Raw genomic sequence first — 25,614 nt, 5'->3', positions numbered from 1 at the left:
TTCTTGTCACCCCATCTCAAAATTGATTTAGTAGAATGAGAAAGAAGTATGGTAACAAGGATGATAAGAATCAGCTTCTGTATAAACAAAGGTTAAAGAGAAAAAGACAGTTCAGTTTGTAAGAGAGTTGGTTGAGGTGGGCTGTGGGAAATCTGGAGAGCCATAAATGATGTGGAAAAGGTGAAGAGGGACTGATTTCACTGCTTCAGAGACTGCGGAAACTTGGGGTCATCTGGTGAAGTTTAAAGGAAACAGAAGGAAGCACTTTTTCACATAATAAGTAAGTTGTGAAAGTTATTGGTCCTGTGGCAACAAGTATAAACACAGGAATAAAATTGCTTGTCAGGAGGACCCCAAAAATTATGTATTGCTGAAATTTGGAGTAGGGTGGGCTGCCAGAGGTAAAATGCCACTCTATTCTTGTTTTTAAATTTACCTGTTCCAAATATTTAATAATGGATCTTGTTAGAAACAGATTACAAAGAATGTGGTCTATTGTGGCTGTTTCTGTGTTTCTACATGTAGAATATCACATCCTGTTATTGAAAACTGGAGCTTGCAAAGCTGTCTTTTTAGTTTTAAATTTTCACTGTATTTTTATATTAGCACTCAGCTTTTGTATAAATTACTTACAGGCTATTCTTATAATCTTGCACACAAAAAGTCCTTCATTACAGTAAAAGTAGCGTTGTGTTGTGAAATTAAGAGATGTCAAAATTTAAGTTCTGTGCGTAAGCTGAACAATCCTCCCTTTCGTTGTACCTGTGAGAGGCTAGTTGCACGATGGCTCGTTTTTTTTTCTGTAGGATCATTTCCTTGTTTAGTGCACAAGATTGACTTGGTTCTGGAGAAGAATAAGAGTTGTTAACAAAGGAGGGCATTACCTGACTTTGGTCCTACAGAACTGGAAGATACTCTGTGTGAATCAGAGTTACAGCTAGATATTATGGTTTCAAGATGAACCAAGTTGATTACTGCTCTGGAAAAGTCCTTTTCCACTCATAGAGGCAGTTTGTAAATTTGATTTCTTCCTCATAAGTACAATGCATTTCGCTTCTTATTTTATTGAATTATATTGTGTTTGTTTCACTTAATATTTCAAATTCACAGCTTGGTTTTTTTCAAGTCACTTTTGCCCCTGTTTTATGGTGATTTAATCAAGATGACATTTTGCTTCCTTGCTTATGAGAATATTGTGAGTGACTGTGTCAAGGCCTATTAAAATACAAATGCTATATCTGCCACTTCGCTTTATCTTTTAGAAAGTTTACTCTGTTGAAGAAGTTAAACAAGTTTAACATTATTTGTTCTTGATAAACCCTTGGCAATTGTTATGTTAACCTCTATGAAAGCTTAGTCTTGTTTAAGATAACCTGGAACTTCCCAGGTTATCTGTTTCAAAAAAGTAAATCATTTGCTTTTTTCCAAATACTTAGGACCACCTCCAATAATTTTTAAAAATAGTGCAGCTTCTTCAGAACATTCCTACGTGCTTTCAGGTAAATTTTATCAGGCCTTGGCACTTTGGAACCCTCCAACTTACCCGAATATCTTTAACTATTCTTACTATATTTGGGTTTTTTTTTGTATTTGTTGATCTTCCTTCTGCTTCATGGAATTTATAGTATCAAGTATGTAGTCCGTATTAATATGAACACTGACACAAAAGAGTGACTATTCCTATTTTTTATCAGCAATTTTTTTTTTCTTTTATCATTAAGGAATGGATCTATGTTTTCTTTTGACTTCCTGTAAATATTAGTGCTTATCTAGTAAAGCACTACAGCAGGACAGAGATACTTAAGTTCTTGGAATGTGCTTAGAAATAGCTTTTTGTTTCAGAAAGTGGGGAAATTGTGTAGAGAAGTAGGAATTTTAGATGAAAGTCTGATTAATAGGAAAGAATGAATTGATCAGAAAATGCAAGTGGTAACAAAATGGTGGAATTTACACATCCAAGCAGAAGAAATAGAGCACTATGACAATGCGTTTGGAAGAAAGCAACTTTGAAGAAGTTAAGAAGACTGGTAACAGGGTTTCTTGGGAAGATGTTCGAAGACAAAGGAGGATTGCAGGTGATTTGGCAGTTTGAACAACAAACTAGCTGAATTAGGCGGCAAATTGTAATGACAGACCAATATAGCTACTCCAGTAGCTCTTAAACATCAAGTACAAAATGTAGAGCAAAGGATACATGAGTAAGGGTAAATAGGAAGAACACATGTAAACCAACTTCTCGTTCATCAGGACTTCTGCCGGAACAAGTTCATAAATCCTCAGTTTCTCTCACAATTAATTTTTCGCAACACAACAGCATATGTCATGCAGCAGTGACCACTTCTTCTATACTGATACAGTACTTGCCACTACTGCAGTCAGAGCTATAGCTTCAGTGCTAATGTGCTATGCAGTGATGTATGTGCTTCCAGGAATTAGATTGCTTCCCCTTTGATATCCATCTGCTCTGTAACAGCAGGAAGTTTTGAGAGTCTTCTGGTACAGGGTTCTTTTATACTGATATTTAGGTTATCCTTTTTGCCAAAGGTGGCTAAACACTAACTGTGTTTTTGCTAGAAAAATGTGAGTCATTCTGGATCCTTCCATGGAGTTTTTCAGTGCGGTTGAAGATGCCAGTCTGAAAAGCTCAGAATAAATGTCAAGAGATAAAAAAAAAAAAAAAAAAAAAAACAAAAACAAAAAACCACCTTACCCTGTATGTGAGTCTGAGAGATTTGCTTTTCCTTTAAAAATGAGCTGTACTGGAGTCAATTCATGTGTAAGAATAAATTCCAGCTCAGTTATCAGCAGCTACCTTTGAAGGATGAAAGGAAATAGTTGGTCCTTCTGTCACACTTGTAGTTGGCAGATCCAGCAACTATTTTACTATATAATCTGTCACTTGAAGGATAAGCGGTTTTCTCTCATCCTTTAAATTAGTTCATATATTTGACTGCTTTCCTTCCCAAACCCATGCATGTTTGATGTTTTTCAGGCTTTGTCTTTCTATTGGGAAGGAGTAAGCCCATTTCTTGTCAGAGTAACTTAAAGTAGGAAAGGATCCTTTTTCTGTTCTTCCCTATTTACTGTCTCCCTGTCTCCAGTCTCTAGTGGCCCTTGGGCAACATTACTGATAAAGCAATAGGGGGCATGGGGTCAGACAGCATCAGAATTCTTTCTTAGTAACCAACTTTTTGATTCTGGTGAGAAAAAGCAAGGTTGGCAAGGCTTGCAGGCAACATGCTGCAAGCCAGTGACTGCACCTATTTGTCTTTTATTAGAAGATCAGTAAGTTCAATTCCAGATAATTTCTAAATAGTAGTAGCTTGTGCTAAGCTGTTATATGAGATGGCTGATGTGCTGCAAGTGTCCTTCCCTGCAGTGCGTGTTAGGCTGAATAAGTTCATGCAGTAAGTACCATGTGTGGGTTTTTTGGTTTGGTTTGGTTTGGTTTGGTTTTTTTGGTTCATGTGTTCTGCCTGTGAAAATTTGCCTCTTCATTTTATAACAGGTTAGATATGCTTGGGCTGAGGGTTCCCACTATTAACAGACACTGCTGATGCAGGACTGTGACGTAACTGCTAGGTCTCATTCTGTGAGTGCTCAGCTTCCTTAGAGGGTGTTTCTGTATGTTGTATGGGTATAGAGGCTGTCTGCAGTAGTGTTGTTTTTATGAAGCGTTAGTCTGTTGTTCAGATAATCTTTCTCAGACAGCCAGTTTGTTTGGGTTATACTGCAGTCTGTTTCATTGGACTTAGGGTTCTTCCTCTTTGAGTGATGTACTGCTTGGAGGTCTCAGGAAGTTACACATATGTATGCAAGACCGACCTCAAAGAAGAAAATAAATTGTCATGTCTGTTGATAACTGAAGTTCTTTAAGATGTATTTTCTACTTATGTTCCAGTCCTTTATTTCCTTGCTTTGTTGACTTATGAAGAACAAATGACCTGTAAGTTGTTCTGACTGTTCTTCCCTTGGCACGTGGAATGACATTGTGGAAATAAAACCACAGGGGCAACCCCCAGTCTAAAGCATCCGGGCTTCTGGTATGTGAAGTGTGCTATGAATGGTGCACTTTTATAGAGACATCTGAAAGAACTTCAAGTAGGGAAGTGTTAATAATAACTTTTCCTCTATTGCTAGAGCTGGATTTGAATAGACTGCAGTAAAAAAGAGGAAAAAAATGCTAGTACCTGCTTGCTGAGTGATACTGAATTTTGTGGGTAAAAGAAAATACGCAATCAAGTAATGAAAGACTTGTGCAGCTGCACAGGAAAGGAAAATAAAGATTGCAAAGCAAAATTTAACTAAAATGCTGGACTTTGCAATTTTGATAAAATCTTTTCCATGCAAAGTTTTCTATTCTTTTTTTTTTTTTTTTTTTTTTTTTTTTTCCCCTAGGTATTTTAGGAAACCCAGGACTTCTTCGGTGGTACTGTCTGTTTGTTATCCTTCACTGATAACTTTACAGCTCTCACAAAGGGGATAAAGTCTTTAAGGATTTTCTTCTTTGCTTAGCCACCCATTTCACAAAGCTATAGAAACTGAGATCTCCAGGTTCAATTCCCTGATGAAGGATGACTTCATTAGGAAATTGACCTAGAGACCCTAGGCATTATCTTTTGCTGGCTAGTAACCGCATCCCTAGCTTGAAGTCAGGCTCAGTGACCACTTCCTCTAATAGCAGCCTGGGAGAGATTCTTAGATGTTGAGGAGAGGCAATATTGTGTGGGACATGGAGGTATAGTGGGGAGCTGAAGGCGATAAGGCTTTATGAAGAATAAGTTTATGATAATGAAGGCTTGTAAAGGAGAATTTATAGGGAAATAATAGGGGAAAAAAGACTGGTAGTTCTGCAGCTGACAACAATTTACTTAACAGCATCGTTGCTTAAAAGCAGTTATAAAAATTAAAAAAACTTACTGCATTTTCTTTTTTTTTCCCCTGATAGTTTATGCATCACCAGCAGACTTCAAATGCTGAACTCCGTTTTTCAGAGCTCTGCCATTGAGGAAATTTTCTCTGTTTACATGTCAGGTCCTAACGCAGCTCTGAAGAGATGCAAGTAGCTAGTACAAGAAAGTCCATATTAATCCTTGTAGATTTTGATGCTAGTTGTGCTATAGTGGTGGTGCTTGCACAGTCCAATCATGGACGTTTTATCTGAGAAGTCTCAATGTAAAGAACTGATTAATACAAATTGCTCTTTTTTTTGTTCTACAGATATCAGTGTCTCATATCTTACCTCTTCCCAGCAAAGTGTTGATCAGGTGCTTTCTCCTATTTCAAAACCACGCCACCTTTCATCTTCTGAATCTGTTCCTTCCTCACCATCCAGTCATGGAGAGAAAATCAGGTAATATTGTTTACAAAACAAAATTTGTAACCTTTTTTTAAAAAAGACACATGGTGATAGCTGCTTTTGCAATTCAAGTAAGCCATAAATTTTATGAGTCAGAACTTTTCTAAGGTTGCTTCAGGAGTTCCACTCTTGAATATCATGCCTAAAGAGAAAGTTAGTTCAAAAAAAGAAACTTTGCTATGGCAAATATGACTTGACCTTTTCACTTCTGTTATATCTGTGTTTCTTACAGTGCAAAGTATGTGCAGTGTAATACTTAAACCTCAAGTACATCAAGTATTTCAGAAACTTCGGATGATTGCAGTGTTTTCCATTTAGTGGTTGTCAGTATATGCACTTTTCTGAGAAACTGTCAGTATATATGTATAAAAATACATCTAAAACATTCCAAAAACTTCTGTCCTGTCCTGTGACAAAGTAAAACATGATTGATATAGAAAATATTCTGCAAAGTCTTTTCACTATTGTGAAACTGAGGAATCGTGAAAGATTATTCCAGACGTTCCCTGTGTTAGGAATGGGAATGTTAACACTCACTTCACAGCCTAAGAAAGGCACTGCCATGAAAAAGTGCTAGATGAAGGACTAAGAAGGCAGGAGAGTGATAACGTGAAGAAATCTGGAGAGACCAAGGTAGCTTAAAGGCATGTTGTTTTTATGCACATGTAGCAAACTGATAAATATCCACCAGTGAAACTTCACTCAAATTCTGTTCTTTAAAGGGAATTAGTTCTTCTGTTTAGAACTGTGCTTCTCAGCACTTTTAGTCTGTGCTGCTTTAATCAATTTAAGTATTCTGTCTTAATTATAATTTATGGATTCTAAGATAGAAGGTGCTTCATTCTTCGTTTAGTGTTTGCACTGTTTCAGCACTAAGATTTACCTTGTTGGCTTTCTGACTGCTGTATAGATATCTCTTTATATGTAGCTTTAGATTTAACCATAAACTCTTTTTTTAAAACTTCTTTTTTTAAAACTTCATTTGTTTATGTGTTGATGTTTTAGTGAACATTTAAAAGCACTGAACACTTGATTTGAAGCAGAGTAATGCTGGATCCTCATATTTCAAGACAACCATTCTGCATTGCTTGAAATCTGTTACATCAGTGTAGAACTTGAGTTTGATTGTACTTTTTTTACACAGTAGACCATTTACAGACAGAGCTGAACAAAAGCTTCACCATTAATAAATGACTATTCAGTTATTCACTAATTTCAGAAAACATGCTTGCTATTTTTTCCTAAAAGTAAATATGTAGCATGCAAGTCAACTACTGTTTAATTCTGTGCAATATCTATGAATAGTCTTGATTAAATTTATTAAATTAATTTTTTTTTTAATTTGTCAAATATGTGTAAGGAATGTGTGCATATTGAACTCTGGATGACAGACTCTCTGGGGGTTAGGTTCCGTTCAGCCTGAAAGTTAAGAGGACTCAGTATCAAGCTGTCTGAGATGTATATGACTTTCCTTAGTGTTCCATCCCATTGGACTGCATTGATCATTCAAAAATTTGGCTGTATACTTTTTCTGTGCAAGAATAATGCCTGTTGGATGTTGCAAATGGGAATATGAGATGTTAATGCTCAATTAACTGACTATCACTTGGCATGTCTTTTTAACAACAATCCTATCAGAGTTCCTCACCCTTATGTGGATTACCCGAATGTGTATGTATTTTTAGCAGCTCACTGTCTTGAGCTCTAGGGGATTTGACAGTTTTGGACCTTGTAGTAGGCTTCTGTGCCAGTGATATAAATATGATCCTGATAAGACTAATGAGAATTGTTGACATTGCAGACTACCATGAGAACTTCATTGCAGAAGCCAGTGTTGCATCTTTAGGGGAGGGGGAGCTTCATGCTTAAATGATTTGAAATCATTTTTCAAGGAAAAGGTAAAGCTACAAACTTATCACAGGTTCCTGCCCAAAATGGTGATAATCTCTCATCTTTTTCATATCAGAACAGGTCTTTTGCATATGGTTGTTGTTAAAAGGCTGTTGAGATTTTATTCAAGGCATGCAAAAACTCTTTAAAACCCACTAATTCCTTTAGCAAAGCTATTTTTCTTTCATTATATGTCTATTTTTCACATCTGTGACTTGAATGACAATTTTTTGTTAGCTAAAGCTCCGTAATTTCCACTGCCTGTTTAAGAGGTTAAATCAAGGCAGTTGAGTGTTCTCACTTCATCCATTAACAAGTTCTAATGCTAGCATTTTTTCCTGTGAAGAGCTGGTTCATGTGCCTGTATAACCTTCTGAATAGGAGTCCTCAATCTCCCTTGCATGTGGGAAGGGGATGGGTAGCTGGACTTTTTTCTGTTCGTTTTTAAGATCTATTTTAGATAAATTAATGACTTTTCAAACTAAACTGCACAAAAATGTTTCCTCTTTCCATGTTTCTTTGTTATCAATGGTTTGCTAGTGCCTCCTGTAGATGTCCCATGAGCGTTCCCCAAGAATGAGAACCCTGAATAGATATCTTTAGAAAAAGCATGATTACTTCACTTATAATTTTGCTTCCCTAGTAAAGGACACTTGAAATAGGTCATACCCACCACTCATCGTGCCAGATTTGATGACTAAAGAAAAATGTCCTGAGGCAGCTCTAGCAGGCATTCACAGACCTATCTTTTTGTGGTGTCATCCAGTCCTTAATACACATTTAATGTAGAGAGGATCCTTTTTTATAGTTAGAGCTTGGAGAGCTTTTACGTTCTAGGACTTGAAAAGAACCTACTGGAATTTCTAGGGACTGTGAGATTTGTTCTGACTTTGCTTGGTGCCTCCCTGCAGGTACCTGTCTCCTTCCACTGCACTTTGACACTTTCTGCAGCATGCTTCAGATTTCCTGTATTCCTGTGACAGACCATACCAGCTGAAGGTTGAATGTTACCTGCGCGCAAAGGCCGTATGGGGAAAATGCAGTAATACTGTGAGGGAGTGTACTTCTTTGAGAGACCTTACGGAGTCCACGTTTTACAAAAGGAGATACACTGCCTGGACAGTAAACAGTATGAGCAAGTTGTGTTGCAGAGAGTAGGCCAGAGTCTGGGCAGGCAGCTACAGCTTGTAGTTGCTCTCTTGGGCTCCTCTTGACAAAACAAGGACATGAGGTCTCACTAACTTTCTTGACCTTGCTGCTTTCCCAAGACTTTCTTCAAGGGAAAGTACTCTTTTGTCGAATATTTTCGATTCTCTTATGTCTCAGACCGTTTTCTATTATATAGAATATTTTATTTCTCTGCGTATTTGAGAAATGCATATGTTGGCTTTTCCAGATATTTAGCCTAACTATTAGGCAAATGATACATCATTAGTTTGTATTGTGGGATTAGTTTATGATCTGTAGATTGTAAGTGGCAATGGGAACTTAAAAATAAAATAAAATACGATGCTGTAACACCAGTAAGCCATTACAAGTTAGACCTCTGTCAGTGGGGGAGAACAATTACTTCTATGACTACAGGAACTCTCCGTTTATTTTTATTTCAAGATTTGGGTGGATATGAAGAGAGCTAATAAATACAGACAGGAAGACTAGAGTTATAAAGCAGGTTACTATCTAAACCATTCCCTTTAACGTTCAGGGCTGAAGAAAGTGATCGTGAGGGTTGCTACCAGTTTTGATGTCTAGAATTACGTTTTAGCTTAACAAAAGCTAAATGTTTTTGGAGGGTTTTTTGTTTATTCTTTAATGGGTATTTTAAGTGTAATTTGTGGAGTTCAGTCATTTGGTGTTGATTGGCTACTGTTTTATGGAATATTGCTGTTAGATACAGCCCAGGTTTTGGTGTCAGCTTTGTTTGACAAAATGAATTCTGAGAACTGTTTAAAAACGCATGTGTTTGATTGTCTTAGTGAGGCAGACCTCTCTGTTTACTAAATCTGAGGCACTCAATTGCATGCCCATCTAGCAGTGTTGCAGGATACAGTACTGAAGAAAGTAGCATGCATGTGCTTGAACCGTGGGTGCTTAAGAATTATTTAGCAACTAACCATTTCTATGAAGGAGAGACTAAAAACATGAAGTAAACTTCCAACATTTTGAAGTTCCACTTATTCTATTTTATTTAATTTACAGTGTATTTTTTCCCCAGTGACATTACTGAACCCCATCCCTCTCAAAAGGCAGATTTATTTGTGTTTTTGCCCAGATTTACTGTTTTTATTGAACATGTCTGTCTGTGGTGGCATGTTTTGTTTGTTATACCCGACTGAAGACCTGAATTCCTTAGAAACTGTAAGCACAAATATATTTATGCAATGATAAAAAGCAACAGCTGGTATGAAGTAAGCTCCTTTATAAAGTGCTGCCTGTGAATTTCATTAGTGACTGTACTACTTTTGGTGTTCTGGTTCTGGTTAAGTTTAGTAGCTAGGGCATGTGGGAGTTATTGTTCTTTCATGTTATTTATCTGATTAGATAAACAGGGAATTAAAATGAGGGCACTAATCCTATTTTTCACAGAACCCAGATTTTCACCCGTGCATTTATGTTTTGCCAGACATCTAATCTCAATATATTTCTAATGCATCTACTAACATGATGTCAAAGCAAGACAGGCTGCCTGAAAAGGCAAATTTCTTAATTTTCAGTCCACTGTGTGTGTCATGCTTTGCTGTCTTTCTCTTTTTTTATTTCCTCTTTATGCCTTTTCAGAGTATATCTTGTTTTAATGTAATGCGTTTATGTCAGTTATATGTGGGCCTTGGGGAAAGGCTGCAGAGGTAACATGTTATCAAAGAGATGGAGAATGATGTTTGGTGAAAGTTGGAGAACTGTATTCAAATATTTAACTTGTGAGTCAGAACATTGTGGCATTTTTCTTGTATGTTTTTACATTTGGTTTAGTCTGTTGCTAAACGTGAGTAATCCTTGTGTTTAAATCTCAAATCATTGCTTGCTTAAAAGCTTACCAATTATATTTACTAAATTCTGTGTTCTTCTGTGTTCTTTCAGACTTCATAATCAACCAACAGACAAACAAGATTTCAGTGATATCCTCAAACCAGAGAAACTAATATATGAGGACCTTGAAGAACATGTTTCTTCCCTTGAATGTAAGTTTTAGAGTATTTTAGACAGTTATTCCAGTAAATTGAAAGAGTAATACACCATGCTTTTTTTCTTTCGAATAGACTTATTTTGCCCTAGGATTATCAGAGACTATTAGTGGATAGACTTAAAAATGGTAATTTATAGGGGGAAAAGGGTGTTTAACACATTAGGGCATAACAATTGCAAGACAGTTGGTGTGATAATTTGAGACTATAGTTAGAGAGGAAAAACTCTGTTGCTGGGAATAATTTTCTTCATCTTTGCATCTTTAGAGGGCTAAGTTATGTATTAATAAGTAGATATTAAAATACAATTGGTTCTAAAATTTGGAATTATACTTTTTGTTGAAAACTTGTATAATCTTGTTCTGATTATTGCATTAGGTCTGACACTTGTTTCAGAATGTTTTAAAACTGTATAGAAAAATATATATATATGTTTTAAAAAGCAAAGTGTGTAAGTGTATGAGTCAACTTGAATTTACTGCATAAAACAAAACTCCAAGGAGTGTTCATCATGGACCAGTATTGGAGCAGTATTACCAAGTATAATTCTGAAGATGAGTTTCTGCAGCCATTACATCTACTATTATTGATTTTTTTTTCCTTTCAGTCACTGAGGCTTAAATAGTATTAGGTATTAGAAATTGCTTCAGAAGTATCTGTAACTGTGTGAAAAAATGCTTGAAACTACAATGGCAATAATCAGTATCTCTGAGTAGTTTGGGAACATATGGTTGAGTTGCTGAAATATGAATTTAATCCTAGCTTTTTTCCTCTAAGATGAGCATTTTATTTACATTTCTGCTACACATTGATTGCAGAAATAATTTTGTCATTATGTGGTGTTTTATGCTGCATACTGTAAAAATGTTTCCTTCACTGTTATGTGTTGTAGTTAAGCCTGCATGGTCAGTTTTAGAAAGTTAGAAAGGAACTAGTAGAAATTAATATACTTTATAGTCACTTACATACGGAGAGAGAAATAGAAGCACAGTTACTGACTTTTATTTCCCAGTTTTTCAGCGTACAAGGGGCATATAAATGTGAGGCCCGGGCAGCCTTATCTACTGTGAAACTGTGGGTTTTGAATAAGTGAAATTGTTAATGAGAAGGATGTGAACAGTGTGCTTCTCTTTTCCAAATCCTGTTAGGTCTGTAAAGTTTTGAGACTGATAAAGATATGTGATTGGGTGTTATAATTAAATTCACAGTTGACAGATGATAATTATTGTACAGGAGAAGCAGAACCACTGATTTCAAGGAAAATATTATTCCCAATGGATGAGTGTTTTTCTGGGTCCAAGACTGGCTCATTCGTTTCGTTTTTGGTTAGGTTATATTTCATATGTTCACTCTCCTGAACTGTGCATTCAAATAACAAAAAAAACCCCCAAAACTGTTTACACAGGAAACATGCTGACGGTGTTTAGTGATAACTAGAAGAAAGAAATGACTTGTCTGTGCAGTTCTCTCTGAAGTTTTACTCAATATAGTCATTGTTTTTTAATTTATCTAATTTCATTTTCTTTTTACAAGCTTTAAATGCTTACAAGCTTTTAACGTGAACTGAGTCTGTAGCCACTAACAGTTTCTACTCATCTCATATGTTAATTAGGTTAGATTCATTTGTTTAATTTTATATTAGAGACTTTTAGGAACATATTCTGTATTTCATATTGCTTTTATTTTATCAATATTAGACCAGATTGACCTTTTTTTAGTAACTAGGCCTGAGTAGATGCTACGCCCAAATAGCTTGCCACTGTATCATTTAGTGACAAATGGCAATCAAAAGAATAATTTAAAGAGTTTGCATATATTGTTGTTTTCTAAAATAAGATACTTGAGTTGGGGCAGATTGCATCAAAAGACAACCTCAGTATGTCTAGAGGGAAATCAGAATGGTTAAAAAGAGGAGAGGGTGCTCTGGAAAGATTTAGGTGTGAGGAAGCATGTAAAATCTAAAAAGTATCTGTCATATAAGAGGCAATGAAAGAATGAGAGAAGAAGGAGAGAAGGAGAACCAGAGTATAAAAACAATGGTATAGAGAATATGAAAAGCCCTTTAATCCTAATGTGAGTGAACTCTGCAAGAAAAGATTGGAATTTCTCTTGGCAGTAATGGCCAATAGTTGATATGGCCATCTTAAGGGAATAAATTGCGTCTCTCACCACACTTATATAAAAGAAGGAAAGTATACAAAGAATAAGTTATTGCTTATTTTCTTTGCAGAATGGGTAATACAAAGATGATTCTTACTGTATTATATTGTTTGATTTTTCTGTTTGTGTGCTTAACTGATTTTTAGAAGTTGGATACAATACTTAGCAGGAACATGTTTGTGGTAGAAATTCTTTGACTATTTAAACAAGAATCAGTACAATAGATGTTTTAGATCTTCTCTAAAGCCTTTCTTGTTACTAATTCTTATCTTAAAATATTTTTAAATGGTTTTGGTAATGAGTTATTCCTTACCAGTTGTACAGATCTATTTTGAAAGTAGGGTAAAGGTATCCATGAGATTCTGCTCTGCCAAGCATTACATCTACCCTGAGAATATACTGATGCTTCATATGGAAATAATTTTCATGTTGATAACCTTATAATTTAAATCTAATGTTAAAGAGAGAGCAAAAAAAGGTAACAGATTTTTTGTGTGTGTGTGTGTGATAACCCATTGTTTTGCACTTGCATAGAACATGTGTAGAATTTGCTTTCCTAGGCAAAGCTGGTAGGGCTTCCTGTTGCTTTTGAAAGAAACTGGAAGCATTTTCATAGCTTTGCTAGACTGACAATTTGGCTCAAATTTTCTATGATCCTTTAAAAAAAATTAACTAAAGTGATTCAGACTGTTCTGAGAGTGAGGCTAATTAGTTTGGGTGTCTTGTTTGTCTTCGTGCAAAATATTTGAGTTTTATTACAACATGGAAAAGAAAAATGTTTGAAACCATGATAATATTTGAAGCATGGGAAATTGATTTTTCTTTATAACTTTACCCAGAACTTAAGGAGAAATATGAAGTATCTGTGCTATATTACACTAAATTCCTGGAAAAATAGTCCTGTGTAGGTCAGGTTGGGTACCTAGAGCTAGTGGATACATTTGACTTTTACCCCTTTACTTGCTTTCTCCCATAAAATTGGGATAGTAGTAGTTTCCATATGTGTATTTTGCAAATAAATAGTTAAGAAGCAGTTGAGTATGGTAGTGATGAGGATCACAGAGGAAATACAGTAGTTGTTTTTTGTAAGTTGCGAGCCACATTGCACAAGGAGAAGAAAATACCATGTGGAATATCTGCATTAGCAGTATCTATCCTGTGCATTGCAGAAGTCAGGGATCCTAATAAAGAAACAGTATGTGATCAGATACTTAAAAAATGTTTTATATGCATGAAAAGGATGAGCTAAACTTGGACATGTTGTTTTTGTGTAATATGTATTTTAATTATGTAAAGAAATGGAAACATTTTGATGTTCTGTTGTGTATCTATCCATGAATCTGTTTTGCATTTGTACATTTGTACATTTGAACACATAGATGTGTTCCAATAGCTAATTTCAAAACCAACAATTCTGTAATTAAGGAAGCAAGTACAGTCTATGATAATTCTTAATTCTCAGGGGAATGGTCAAGTTGGAGGGAAAATGCTCAATTAGTGCTTATATTTGTGTTCTAATTCAGCCATTCCCACACTTTGTGTCCTTTTCTTTGCCCCATTATTGTAATTACAAAATAATGAAACTATTGTTCAAATATCTTCTCCAGATCAGGGGGACATTCCAAAGCAGTGTGAAAGTGATGTCTTGCATCCATCTGAGGACATTGTCAATGGAAACCATGTCACAACCACTATGCCAGCAACAGCCACTTCACAGCAGGACTTAAGTGAGTTCTCAGCTCAGAAACAGAAGCGAATACCCTTTTTACATGGCAAATGTGTAACATCCACTCCCACCCCCCAGTATTTAACATTCTGTAGATATTTATGCTGAAGTGATTAAAAACTTTTTTCCAAAATTGGTGATTCTGTAATAAAGAGATAGGAATGCTTTCTTCTGCTTTATTGTATGAGGATGACTTTTTCACCCTTGTTTTCGTTAGATTTTTTTTTTAATTTAATCGTTTTAAGCCCCCCACCCCAGCTTATAGAGAGAGATTTTGATTTTTTTTGCTTGTTTAGGAGGACTATTAAATATTATTTCTGCTCTTGATAGAAATAAGACTTTAAAACTTTTTTTAAAAGTATTTTCCATGCTGCATGTTTGGATGGTTTTGATTTTCTTTATTCATAGTTCACAAAGTGCATTACCAAATGCTGATCTAATTCTTTGGGTAGATGAGGAAGATTTCAGTGCTGCCTATGCAACTTTTATAGTTGTTTTTGATAGCGTTACGATTATGCTACCATAGTAGAGCAGAGCTTTCTAGCTTCTAATAATTCCCAGCATTTTTTTTGACCATCTAATTACTATGTGAATACTGTTCCACTTGCGTAGCTTTTTAAAACTACTGGTCAAATTAGCAGAGTGTCCTTAAATAATTTTCAAAAGTTTTTAAAGTATTTTTGCTTTATAAATATAAAAAATAATATCCAACCACGTTCCACAGATGAAAAGTGCAGCATGAATTTTAAGATAACAGAGATACGTGTAAGAAGATGTAAAGACATCTTCTTTAACACCTAAATCCACACTTGTTTCAGTGAAGGCTTATGTGCATGTACATAGGAATTTTCAGATTTAAAGAGAAAGTCCAGGACAGGAATGAGAAATGTACCGAGAGACTTTTCCACTCTTTGCCCTCTACTTTAGCTCTACTGTTTAACTCTTAGGGAGGCATATATCGAGGTGGGAATATGCAGGGGTGGAAAGAAATGTTGCCAGGTACATTTAGATAACTTGGGGGGAGGGGTGTATGCACCTACATACAGGCATGCACACACACACGCACATACATAGTTATACATACATACACATAAGCAACATATCTAGTTGTTTTTCATTTACTATTAATGCCGTATAGGACTTACTACTTACTTGTATGTCCTTGATTTTGCCCAACCTTAATTACAAACTGGGTTTGTTATCAAGATGCTTATTACAGTGGGTTTCAGTGTTTGCTACTCTAGTAGATTACTGAACAATGTAAATCAAATCATGGATGTTGAAACAATTTTTCACAGCAGTGTTGGATCAAAGACAGACTGAAAAACAGAAGAGCGAAGATGAGAAAAAGTTGGAAGAAAGAAAGAGAGAAGAAAGAAGACAGGGAGAACAACAGGAAGCTTTGGAAGGAGAGCAAAGAGAACTGGAAAAACTTAACAAAGAGATGGTGATTTAGTATTTTAATTTCTGACAGTAATGTGGCTTTATATTGCCATATATTTTAAGATTGAGGTGTGCGTGTGTTACTTGGTTAAAAACAGATTTTACCCTTTTTAAGGGAAAGTCATAGAGGCTAAATTCTTTTATGTATATGTGCGATTAACCAAAGAGATGTACTAAAATTTCTTCTTATGTCAAGTGACTTTTTCACTGGAAGCAGATACTTTTTCTTCTGTGCTTCATATAACCAGAAACACTGTTTCATGTAGCTGGAAACTATAGTTTTATGGCCAGAAATTAGAACTCAGCTATCACCAGACTATCAAAACAAGCTATAATTTTTGCAGTCTTTCTGGTCTGGACTGCTACTGGTGCAGCACCACCAGAAGGTGTGTTAGACTGTTGATTAGTCTGTATCAGGATATTTAGGGTACTTTTTTTGGAAGTAGGAATTACAAGGAGGCTTTGTGGTTGTCTGTCTTTTTAAATCCCCTTGAGCTGATGGAGGACATGTTGAAATAATGTTCTGGACTTCTGGGTCCCATATAAAAGTTGGTTGTTGCTCCCTTCCCTTTCCTCTTCTTCTCCCCACCCTTAAACCTTGGTTAATTTGATTCAGCTTAGTGCTGCTTATCAGATGTGCCCATGTCACATTTGCATGCTAGCAAATTGAGCCCTTCAAGGAACTTGCACACCTATGTCAGCTTATCCTTTTTCAATTCATATGTAAATGTTTGCCTCAGCCCAGATCTTTAGCCATATGAAGAAGCCAGGACTTAAGTACTCACAGCATTTTAGTCATTCAGACAGGTTAAGAGTGTGATTTCTTGAATGACACTGTTTTGAGTTTAGCAATAACTTAGTTCATCTTGAACTGAATATAACAAGTTTAATGCTGTTTAGAGTAGACTGGCATATTTTACTGAGTTTAATATGAAGTCCTATATGTAGTACAGCATGTAAGTATTTTTCTTGAGCTGATCAATATTTAATTTTGATTTTGTGTCCTGAAGTGTATCCAAGACTTGATGAAAGTAGATGAAGAAAAAGAAGATGAGGAAAGAAAAACATCTGAAAACAGTAGTTCTGGTGCTGAAGATAACATAAAGGATTCTTCTCCAAATCCATTAGAAAAATACATGAAAATAATTCAGCAAAGCAGGGGGCAGGAACTGGCCAACAAGGTGATTATTTCAAAACTGGGCCCCCCAAAATCTGTTATCTAAATTGGTTTCTTGCTAAGTATGTTTAGAATGAAAACAATATTCTCTTTATTTTTTTCTTCTTCATTCAGAAGATGATTGATTAAACAACCTCCTGAGATGAGTGGTTGGATTTGTGTTCTAGAAATGTGTTGATTCAAAAGGAAACAATTGAAAACATTTTCTTTTATAACGTTTTGTCTAACTATGCTGTTTTGTTAGCTACTAAGACACTACATTAAATTTAAATGCCTGCAATTTTAGTAGCCTGCGTTTAATAAGTTGTTTCAATAAGTTGTCTTAAAATACAGATGCAATTACTGGAGTCACTGATAAAGCTAGACTTAAGAACCAGTTACAGAAAGTGTATTTATTTTCCTCTTGGCTACCAGGATTCAAAAAAAGAAGACATTGAAGAGTTATCACTTACAGAAGGACTTGTATCTAGTGAAAAAGATGACAGGTAAGGCTGGTATATTATTAATCACATCTGTTACTCCTTGTTAATAAAAAATTACAGTTTGAATGATGGTTCAGAGACACCTCTCTTTTAAAAAGCAAAATAAACAAACTTGTAATCAAAAGCAAATATGTTGAAAAATTGAGGACCCTCCCAGTTCTCATACAGGTAAAAGTAATGCACTGTATGGAATTAGGATCTGGGAACTGCATTCAATGATTTGTTTCAACAGATGTAGTAATTAAAACTTTTTATCTGCACCTGAACAGCACCTCAGTTCCTTCAGTGAACTGAAGTGTAAGTGATTCTTCCTAAGCAATGACTAGAGTTTGTTAGCGTTGCAGGTTGCTTATAGTCTGTTATTAGCATTGAATCTAGCATTGATTTATTGGTAGCATCACAGACTTTTAACAAACTAGTTTACACACTTTTTCAGAGATTTTTAGCAACCTGTGCTAAGCTATCTTAGCTAGGACATTTGCTGTGATTATCTTTAGAAACCAATAAATAAGGATATATAGTTTTGAATTGCTTGATAGGAAAAAAAAAACCTTATTTCTGTCAAATCTTTTTGTTTTTTGAAGATTTAGAATTGAAAATAGATACAAGCACATCATTATAGAGAAGAGAAAAAAATTATATACTCAAATCAGAAGTAGCAATCTTTTTGGTATTATCTGCCCCTTCGAAGGGCTGTTTTATATACCAGACCCTATGCTGGTGCTTCTGGATTACATCGTTATAGTGTTCTTTTCACTGAAAATTATGTTAATCCTAGTATAGGAAGCATGTTTCTGTGAAAGTTGGACTGAGAAAAGAATTTCCACAAAAGAGAAGTACTGGTTGAGTACTATGGAAATAGTATTGTATTGCTTTTTGATAGATGAGATGGCTTTCTGTTTATGAAGGCCTAAATCCTCACTCGTAAGGGTTGTTTACTTCAGTTTACTGAAAAGTAATCCTGTGTGGACATCAAATAGGGCTGGTGACTATATGAAGTCCCTTAAATTGCATGGAAATTCAACTTTCTCTTTAAAACAAGTATGTATATTTAAGTTAAAGTGCTTTGGATTCATACCACTTAATTTTTTTTTCTTCCTATCCCAAATACAGTGCTGCAGGCATTTCTCACGGAGAGGCTGATGAAAACTTCTGGTGAACAACAGCTACTGATACTTTCTTACAGTAAAAAAGGTTTTTGTTTGTTTGTTTGTTTGTTTTAAAGCAGCTTTCTGGCTGTAAGTGAAGCTGTGTGAAATGTTACAGTCTGCGCAAGGATTGCAGGCCGTATAATTATAAAGCTGATACTGAGCTGTCTCATCATGGCAGTCACTGAATTCAAATAGTGAGTCTAGATGCGTTATTAATTCATAAGGACGCCTGTCTTTTGATTGTGGTGAGAGGTGGGACAAAGCAGTGTAAAGAAACGGGTATGTTCAGGTAGATTGGTTTGACTTAGAGTTTCTTTACTTTGGCAGATTTTGAAGTGTTGTTTCCCCTCCACCCCCCCACTTTTCCCATTATATGTTACAAATAGGTCAAAGAAACAGCGTAAGTGTAACAAAAAATTCAAATATCACTTGTTTTTAAAGGTACTCTTTGGAGAACCTTGGCTGGTACAGTTTTAAGAGCAGTGTGTGACAGAACCAAATTAAATTGCCCCCTTTACTGCTATTTTAAGGGAAACAAACACTTTTAAAAGCAGCCTTATCTCAAGTATCACTTTTTTGGTATTAACCAGTCCAGAATGGAGAGATTCAAATAAAAGTGCTATTTAACTCATCTTTATTTAAGCTTTGTATTTTGTACGTAGATTATAGACAAGATCATTAAACTTTATTTACAATATAAAATACAGTATTTCTAATCAATGAAGTAATTTCGGTTGGCAGCATCTAGTACAACTCACACTGCATTTGTGGCTGCTCATCCTGACCTAAGTACAAGAATATGAAGCCAAGTTTGACAGAATTTAGGGGCAAAAACTCAAGCTCTGTCTTGAATTTACTGGATGTTGAAATGCTGTGTACCAGAAATGTGACAGAAATAAACCTTGCTTTTTTAAATTAAGATAAAGAGTGATTTGGTGGCTAGTCCAGTTTTACATGCTGCTTAATTTGGTGTTGCAGCAAAGTTGGAATTTACAAGATTTCTAAGAGGCTCATTCTGTTTGATGTCAAGAATGGGATGAATAGTGCTTGTTGCTTTGTGCTGGCCTGGAGCAACTATCAAAACTTACTTAACGCTAGAAGAACCTTTAGCTGGCTTACCCATACTGAAGCATACACCTACAGGGCATCCTTTCCCAGTACATTATCAAATGGATAATACTGAACAAAATGTGTTTAACTTCTTAAGATAGAGATGTAGAGCATAGAGATGCACCAGTATAGAGTAGCTGTAAGTCTGTTTTCAAATAAGCATACACAAGTGTTGTCTGTTATCTACAAATATTTATTTTAACACTTGGATGTAACTACAGGAAGCCCTTGGCACTGATAGAAAATATTGATTCACTGTTAGGTTACAAAAATTTATACATAGCAAAATTTAATGCTCTTTACATAAAAATATTAGACTACTTAAACAAAACTTCAAAAACTCCCAGTAATAGCCACACTGAATTAGAAAAGAATTAGGCTTTAAGACACTGCCTCCATTATTACCCTTATGCAAACACTGGGCTAGAACATCACCTGCATTGCTGTAGAAAAGTCTCCTTCATGCAACAGGTAAGAACATACACTAGGCTATTTTGTCATATTTGCTGTACATTGATCAACTTTGCCCCTTTTTTGAAACTGTCAAATTAGACTTCAGTATTTACCAACAAAATCATATTTGAAGTTAATAACCCCCCCAAATGCCTTTTCATTTAATAATGACTTGAAGAAACTTGTGCTTCCTTTTATTTATATTCAGCAAACAGTCAAAACTATCAAACCACACGTCAGCTTAACATGGGTATGTATGACTTGAATATTTATTTTTTCAAACGACTGATGTATTGTTACTTTTCCCCCAACATTTATAGATATATCATAAAGAACAAACACCAAATATACCATCACTAATACTCAAGATATCACTGAATGCTTCTGAAAAAAACATTAATTAGAAGGCAGACTTCTATGGGAAATAACTTTAAAATGGCACCATTTTTTTTCTGAACACCACGTTTTCTTATAGTGCTAGCTAATTTGTAAAAAGGAAAACACATAAGCACTGGCTATAAATTTGCTAAGCACCAAGATAGAGAAAGGTGGACATCCTGTATTCTGCTTTATGGCTGTAATTTTTTTATTGTTTGTGTAAAACTCTGCAAAATTACTTCTCTGCTGATTTGGAGTAGTCAAATTGGTGTCATTTTAATAAGGTAACACTTTTCACTTAAAATGTAGGATAATGGTCTCCTGCTGCTATATAAATGCTAAGACATTTATAGAAAATAAATATTAAGGCAAAGCTGACATTTATTTTCAAAGAAGGGGATCATTATCCAGATCCAAGGATCTACATTCCGTTAAATAGTTAATAAAAAGATTAAAACTTGGGACATCTGTTCAACACTCATGTAAGCACAGTACAGTGACTGCTTCTTCATAAAAAAGTGTGGCACAAAAGTAGATTGCAATTCCTGTGGCCCATTTAAAGCATGTTCAAAGACTGCCCTGTTATAACTTATCTGTCTAATGAAATACTGCAGCTGTGCTGTCAAATAAGCACAAGCGATTAAATTTTAGCTAGCCACAGTTTCATTTGATATACAAATTGAGATAATAAATCACACATTGTACATGTGTCTTTGTACAGGGTCTGTACAAGCAGGTTTGCTTGTTGGTTTGGAGCACCTGCCACAGTCTTGTGCAGGAATTCATGCTGTAGTACATGTCAAATATGAAATACCAAAAGTCTTAAAGAAGAATAATTTGGTCACTTGTGAAGTGTTGCCTTTTAAAATGCCTGGAATAAAACCTCCATTCTCTGTATTAAAGGATGGAAGATTACCCACAGGAAGAGTTCCCTATGAACATGTTTCCAGGAGCTTGAATTTGAAGCTTTTACACTTCTGTATTATTTTGTTTGGTAGACACACATCTGTACTGCAGAGCAGCTATTTGTTGATTTGTCAGAGCTACAGAATTCTTCTGCTGAATTACTGTGGCAAACATCTATGTGTAAGAATTGAGTTGCTCTTTTGATCGAGACTGGATGTCCTGAAGCTCCTGCTCTTCTTTTGCTTTGATATCTTGGTAGGCCTGCATTTTGCTTGCATCCTTTAAGTAGGCCCAGTTAGAGGACAGTATCATGAGGAAGTGGATCTGGAAGAGAAGGGTGAGCATGATGGCTAGTGAGCATGTCAAGAGGCAAAGCAAGCTGCTAGTTAGATTAATAGACACTCTTTAAAATAATAACAAAAAAGTTATTCTACGTTAATAAGCGTTCTGTTATTAAAACAAGCACAGAGGCTATTTTCAATGATCTGTAGAATTTTGCGTGCTAATATTTAAGTTGGTTATTTAAAATTTAGAGAAAGTTAGTACAAGTAATAAAATGAGCTGAAGAGTTTTACTGATCAATCAAAATGCAGAACGGGGGGGAAGCAGGAAAGAAGTTTTGTATGTGGCAATTTATATAATTATAAACAAAAAGGTGCTCAGAAGAACTGCTTTCTAAGGTTGTGGTGTTTCTGTATATACAGGCACAGATTCTGGCAATACTTTTTTTCCCCAACAAGCAGATGAGAATTCTACCCCCCCTCCCCCCAAAAAAAACTAAAATTGTAAACAGTTTTATTTATGTGAACAAAGCTACATTAACATATTGAAAAATTAAACAAAATGTGAGTCCAAAACTAAGCAAAAGCATGCAATCTCTGGGTTAAGAAGTCTTAATAACGTATTTTTATAACTACATTTTAAGCGCCCATTGTCTAACTTCTTAAGTTTTATACCAAGTGTCGAAATCGGTTGGTATTTTTTTTTGTTGTGTGGGTTTTTCTCTAGTTTGTGAAGTGAATACATCTCTTTCCAACTTCTTTTCAGCATACTTCATGCAAAAGAAATCTACATCTGAAAACACTGATTCACTGCTCCTTTTTCAACAGTGTAAAAACGTCACTATGATCTATGCATGGTTTTGCTTCCCCTGTAATCATACTTACATTTTTGAGATCTGGCTACTGAGAAATCAGTTACTAAAGTGCAAGCCATACAAAAACTGAGGTTATCTAAATACAGTTTCTTACTAGTTTGGGGTCCAAAAGAAAGAATGTGATTGTTTTACGCAGAACTAGTACAAGGATATATTTTCTTCCAGAGAGAGCATGATTTGGCAATCACTTGAAAATTAAGTTAAAAAAAAAAAAAAAAAATCAGTTTTATCATCCATACACCGGAATTACAGGCCAACTAATTCACAATACCTGGGCTTTGCCAAGACACTGGCACTACTTTATCGTTCTTTTCACATCATATACATTGTATGCTCCCGTTTTTTTGTAGCTGGTGTTCAGGACGCTGAAGAACAAACTAGTAACTCTGACCCTGAACTGTTCCAGTATTTGTTTTAGAGATGACTGTTAGAAAGTAAGTGGAGATTTTAAAGGAAAATATCCCATCTTCAAAAGGATGATTTATAACACCCCTACAGTAACTGAATCCTCTCAACATGAACAAATAGCCAGATCTCATCCACATCATAATTCATATACAAGAAGTTATTTTATTAATGTGATAAGCTAAATGATGCTTACTGAAGCTATTTACAATTACTGTAACAAAATTCAAAAAGCTAGACTTTTAGCCTAGGGTGTCAGTGGTATTTCAAGCTACGCAATGCAGCTCTTTACTGGGCTTATACAATTTAGAATTTAGTGCAGCAATCTTCCCGACTCTTAAACTTCAAAACAGCATAGTTATATGTAGTAGCCATCATGTAGATCAGCTGGTGGAAGAGAACAAAATACAGGAGAGTAAGATACAAAAAGGTGACGGCTCAAGCCCATTTGGGCAATTTTTGATAACTACAACAGATGTTTTTCTGAGCTTCTTCCAGGACAAAGATGCAAGATAAATAATTTGCCATTTAGAGTATAATCTACAAGCAGACCTAAGGCTATTTCATCAAAGAATAGTGAATATTACACCTGGACATGGCTGTCGAGAAGTCAGAAGCTGGTGGCTAGAGTAAATGTTAGACATGTGAAGATAAATCCTCTTGTTACAGTCCCTTTTTCCAACTGCTATCTTTAACTGGCATTGCAGAGCTGGACTAGTCAAATTGCCTGGGTCCAGACAAAAAAGAATAAGCAGTTACAAGCTACTGATCAATTATAAACTACACAAATGAAAATAAATAGTTTGGGTATAAAAATTGTAGCGCTAGGATTTTCAAAGGAGATGCAAAGTTTTTTTCCTAAGGAAGGATGGAGGAAGTGAGTTAAGATAACTTCTTAAAGCAAAAGTTTGAGACCTTCTGACTTGTAATGACCAAAACTAGGCATTGCTACAAAAAGAGGAGTCAGACAAGTTGAAAGTTTGGAGGAACTTACCAAGTTTAAAGGGAAAATTTTTTTTTTTTTTTTTGGTTAGGCCCTGTTGTAGGTCCTAAGGTAAGAAAACCACAGCCAGTGCCAGAGCAGCTAAGTTAGACCTAGCTTGCCCTCCTTACTTTGTAGTATCACTATTTTTAAGATACACAAAATTTAATTTCAAAATATCTTAAACCTGAAAGGAACGTGTTACACAAAAAAGAATAAAAATGCTACCCACCAATGCTATGACAGTGGCACCAGCTCCAGCACAGGCCACAATGAACAGGTGATAAGACATGTAGAACTAGGGAAAAAACATGTTAAAAATATTAAAGTGTTTGGAGATGGTATAAAATACATTTCAACCATTTTAGAGAATAAGGATAATAAAACTGGCTTCATAACCAGAGGTTCAAAGCTGTAAAAACCAAAAATATTTAGAAATGATTTTCATTTTTGAGGGATGAGGAGAGAGAGAATAATTTCAGTATTCTACTTAAATCAGCCTCTTTATACTATTAATATGAAGAGACTGTTAAGCTTTCTCCAAAGCTTACATCAAGTTATTTGTTAATTCCTCTGTAACTTGGAGGCAAAATTTGCGTACAGGTTATGTTTCTGTACCTCATTCGTGTTGCAGATGTTCTCTAAAATTGGACCACAAGCCTTGCCCGGTACAGCATTCCAAGGGATGATACCTGAAATATCAGAGCAAAAGAAACCACTAATTCTAACAAGCAACACTCTCTGTTCCTTTCTACGCTTTCCCACCCACTTGCCAGTTGTGTTCCCATTTTGTGCATCCACACATTGACCAGTACAGCTTTGAGCTGGCAGGAGGAATTAAAACAACTCACTCAAATTGTGCCTTCTCCTTATACCAAGGCTTGCTGCCAAGATATGTTCTCAGATGTGGTTTTCCCATATGGCAGCCAAATGGTGGGTTTTTTGCACTTCAGGTCCAGTCACACACTGACTACTCCCCCAGTCATAATTGAAAGGGATAATCTGCATCTCAGAGATACTTGGCACTTTTCAGGATAGCACTTAATATGCAATTCTTTACTAGATTAAGTTCTACTTGAACAAGCAACTACTGTAGGGGAATGTGAATATGGAGCCAGAGGGAATAATTACAAAAGGATTTTTTCTGCTTGAGTTCCAGTAGGTAAAAAAGCATTAAGGGAACACTGCTACAAGAAAATTTGCTCTGCCATACCTCCTGTACTCTCAATTACTTTTCTTATCTGATTGAAAATTTAAGAACTAGACAGGATCTAGAAGGTTTAAAATAACCTAAACTTTTAGGCCTATGACAGATGTAAAGCATAAGTAGAAGTCCTGTCTTGAAACAGAAAAACAACACTGTCTCCCCAATATAACTTGCAGTTCAAATTCAGCTGGTTGGAATTTGCAGCTCTGTAAGAAACAGATCCTTTTAGCTGTGGCTTTCAAAAAGATCATTTAGGATTTACTTTAAAGTTAGTTTCTCTGAATGTTCAAAATACACTTGAAGCCACTGAGTTATCACTACCACCACCTCAAGGGTAGCTGAGTGACACTACTAGCTGGTCAAGAAGCTGCTCTCTCCTGTCACTCAGTGAAGGCACCAGTCCATAAAAAGTTGCACTAGAGGAGCTGAGAAACATCAGAGGTAGAA

At 35.6% G+C, this 25,614-nt stretch overlaps 2 protein-coding genes across 18 annotated transcripts in view; one reads left to right on the top strand and one right to left on the bottom strand.

Annotated features, from left to right (window-relative positions):
- The window catches only part of OFD1 (OFD1 centriole and centriolar satellite protein), a 41,232-nt gene extending 18,430 nt beyond the window's left edge, over window positions 1-22,802 (top strand). For 7 of the 8 annotated variants that reach the window (XM_026116916.2, XM_026116890.2, XM_064500025.1 and 4 more), the window contains 7 exons: window positions 5,221-5,353; window positions 10,328-10,428; window positions 14,199-14,318; window positions 15,616-15,764; window positions 16,771-16,941; window positions 17,352-17,422; window positions 18,533-22,802. In XM_026116916.2, the coding sequence (XP_025972701.2) occupies window positions 5,221-5,353; window positions 10,328-10,428; window positions 14,199-14,318; window positions 15,616-15,764; window positions 16,771-16,941; window positions 17,352-17,422; window positions 18,533-18,578 (791 nt within the window). In that variant the 3' untranslated portion in view covers window positions 18,579-22,802. The remainder of the gene's footprint in view (window positions 1-5,220; window positions 5,354-10,327; window positions 10,429-14,198; window positions 14,319-15,615; window positions 15,765-16,770; window positions 16,942-17,351; window positions 17,423-18,532) is intronic. The other variant, XM_026116907.2, reaches the window with a different exon arrangement.
- The window catches only part of GPM6B (glycoprotein M6B), a 113,546-nt gene continuing 107,784 nt past the window's right edge, over window positions 19,853-25,614 (bottom strand). For 9 of the 10 annotated variants that reach the window (XM_064500091.1, XM_064500134.1, XM_064500081.1 and 6 more), the window contains 3 exons: window positions 24,579-24,652; window positions 24,193-24,258; window positions 19,853-21,741 (listed from right to left, as the gene is read on the bottom strand). In XM_064500091.1, coding sequence (XP_064356161.1) covers window positions 21,592-21,741; window positions 24,193-24,258; window positions 24,579-24,652 — 290 coding nt within the window. In that variant the 3' untranslated portion in view covers window positions 19,853-21,591. Of the gene's footprint in view, window positions 21,742-22,184; window positions 23,366-24,192; window positions 24,259-24,578; window positions 24,653-25,614 lie in introns of those variants that run through there. The other variant, XM_064500118.1, reaches the window with a different exon arrangement.

The sequence above is a fragment of the Dromaius novaehollandiae genome, chromosome 1 (assembly GCF_036370855.1).
Source record: "Dromaius novaehollandiae isolate bDroNov1 chromosome 1, bDroNov1.hap1, whole genome shotgun sequence".
Taxonomy (NCBI): Eukaryota; Metazoa; Chordata; class Aves; order Casuariiformes; family Dromaiidae; genus Dromaius; species Dromaius novaehollandiae.
The sequence above is the reverse complement of the archived record's forward strand: the minus strand, read 5'-3'. Positions and strand labels throughout refer to the sequence as shown.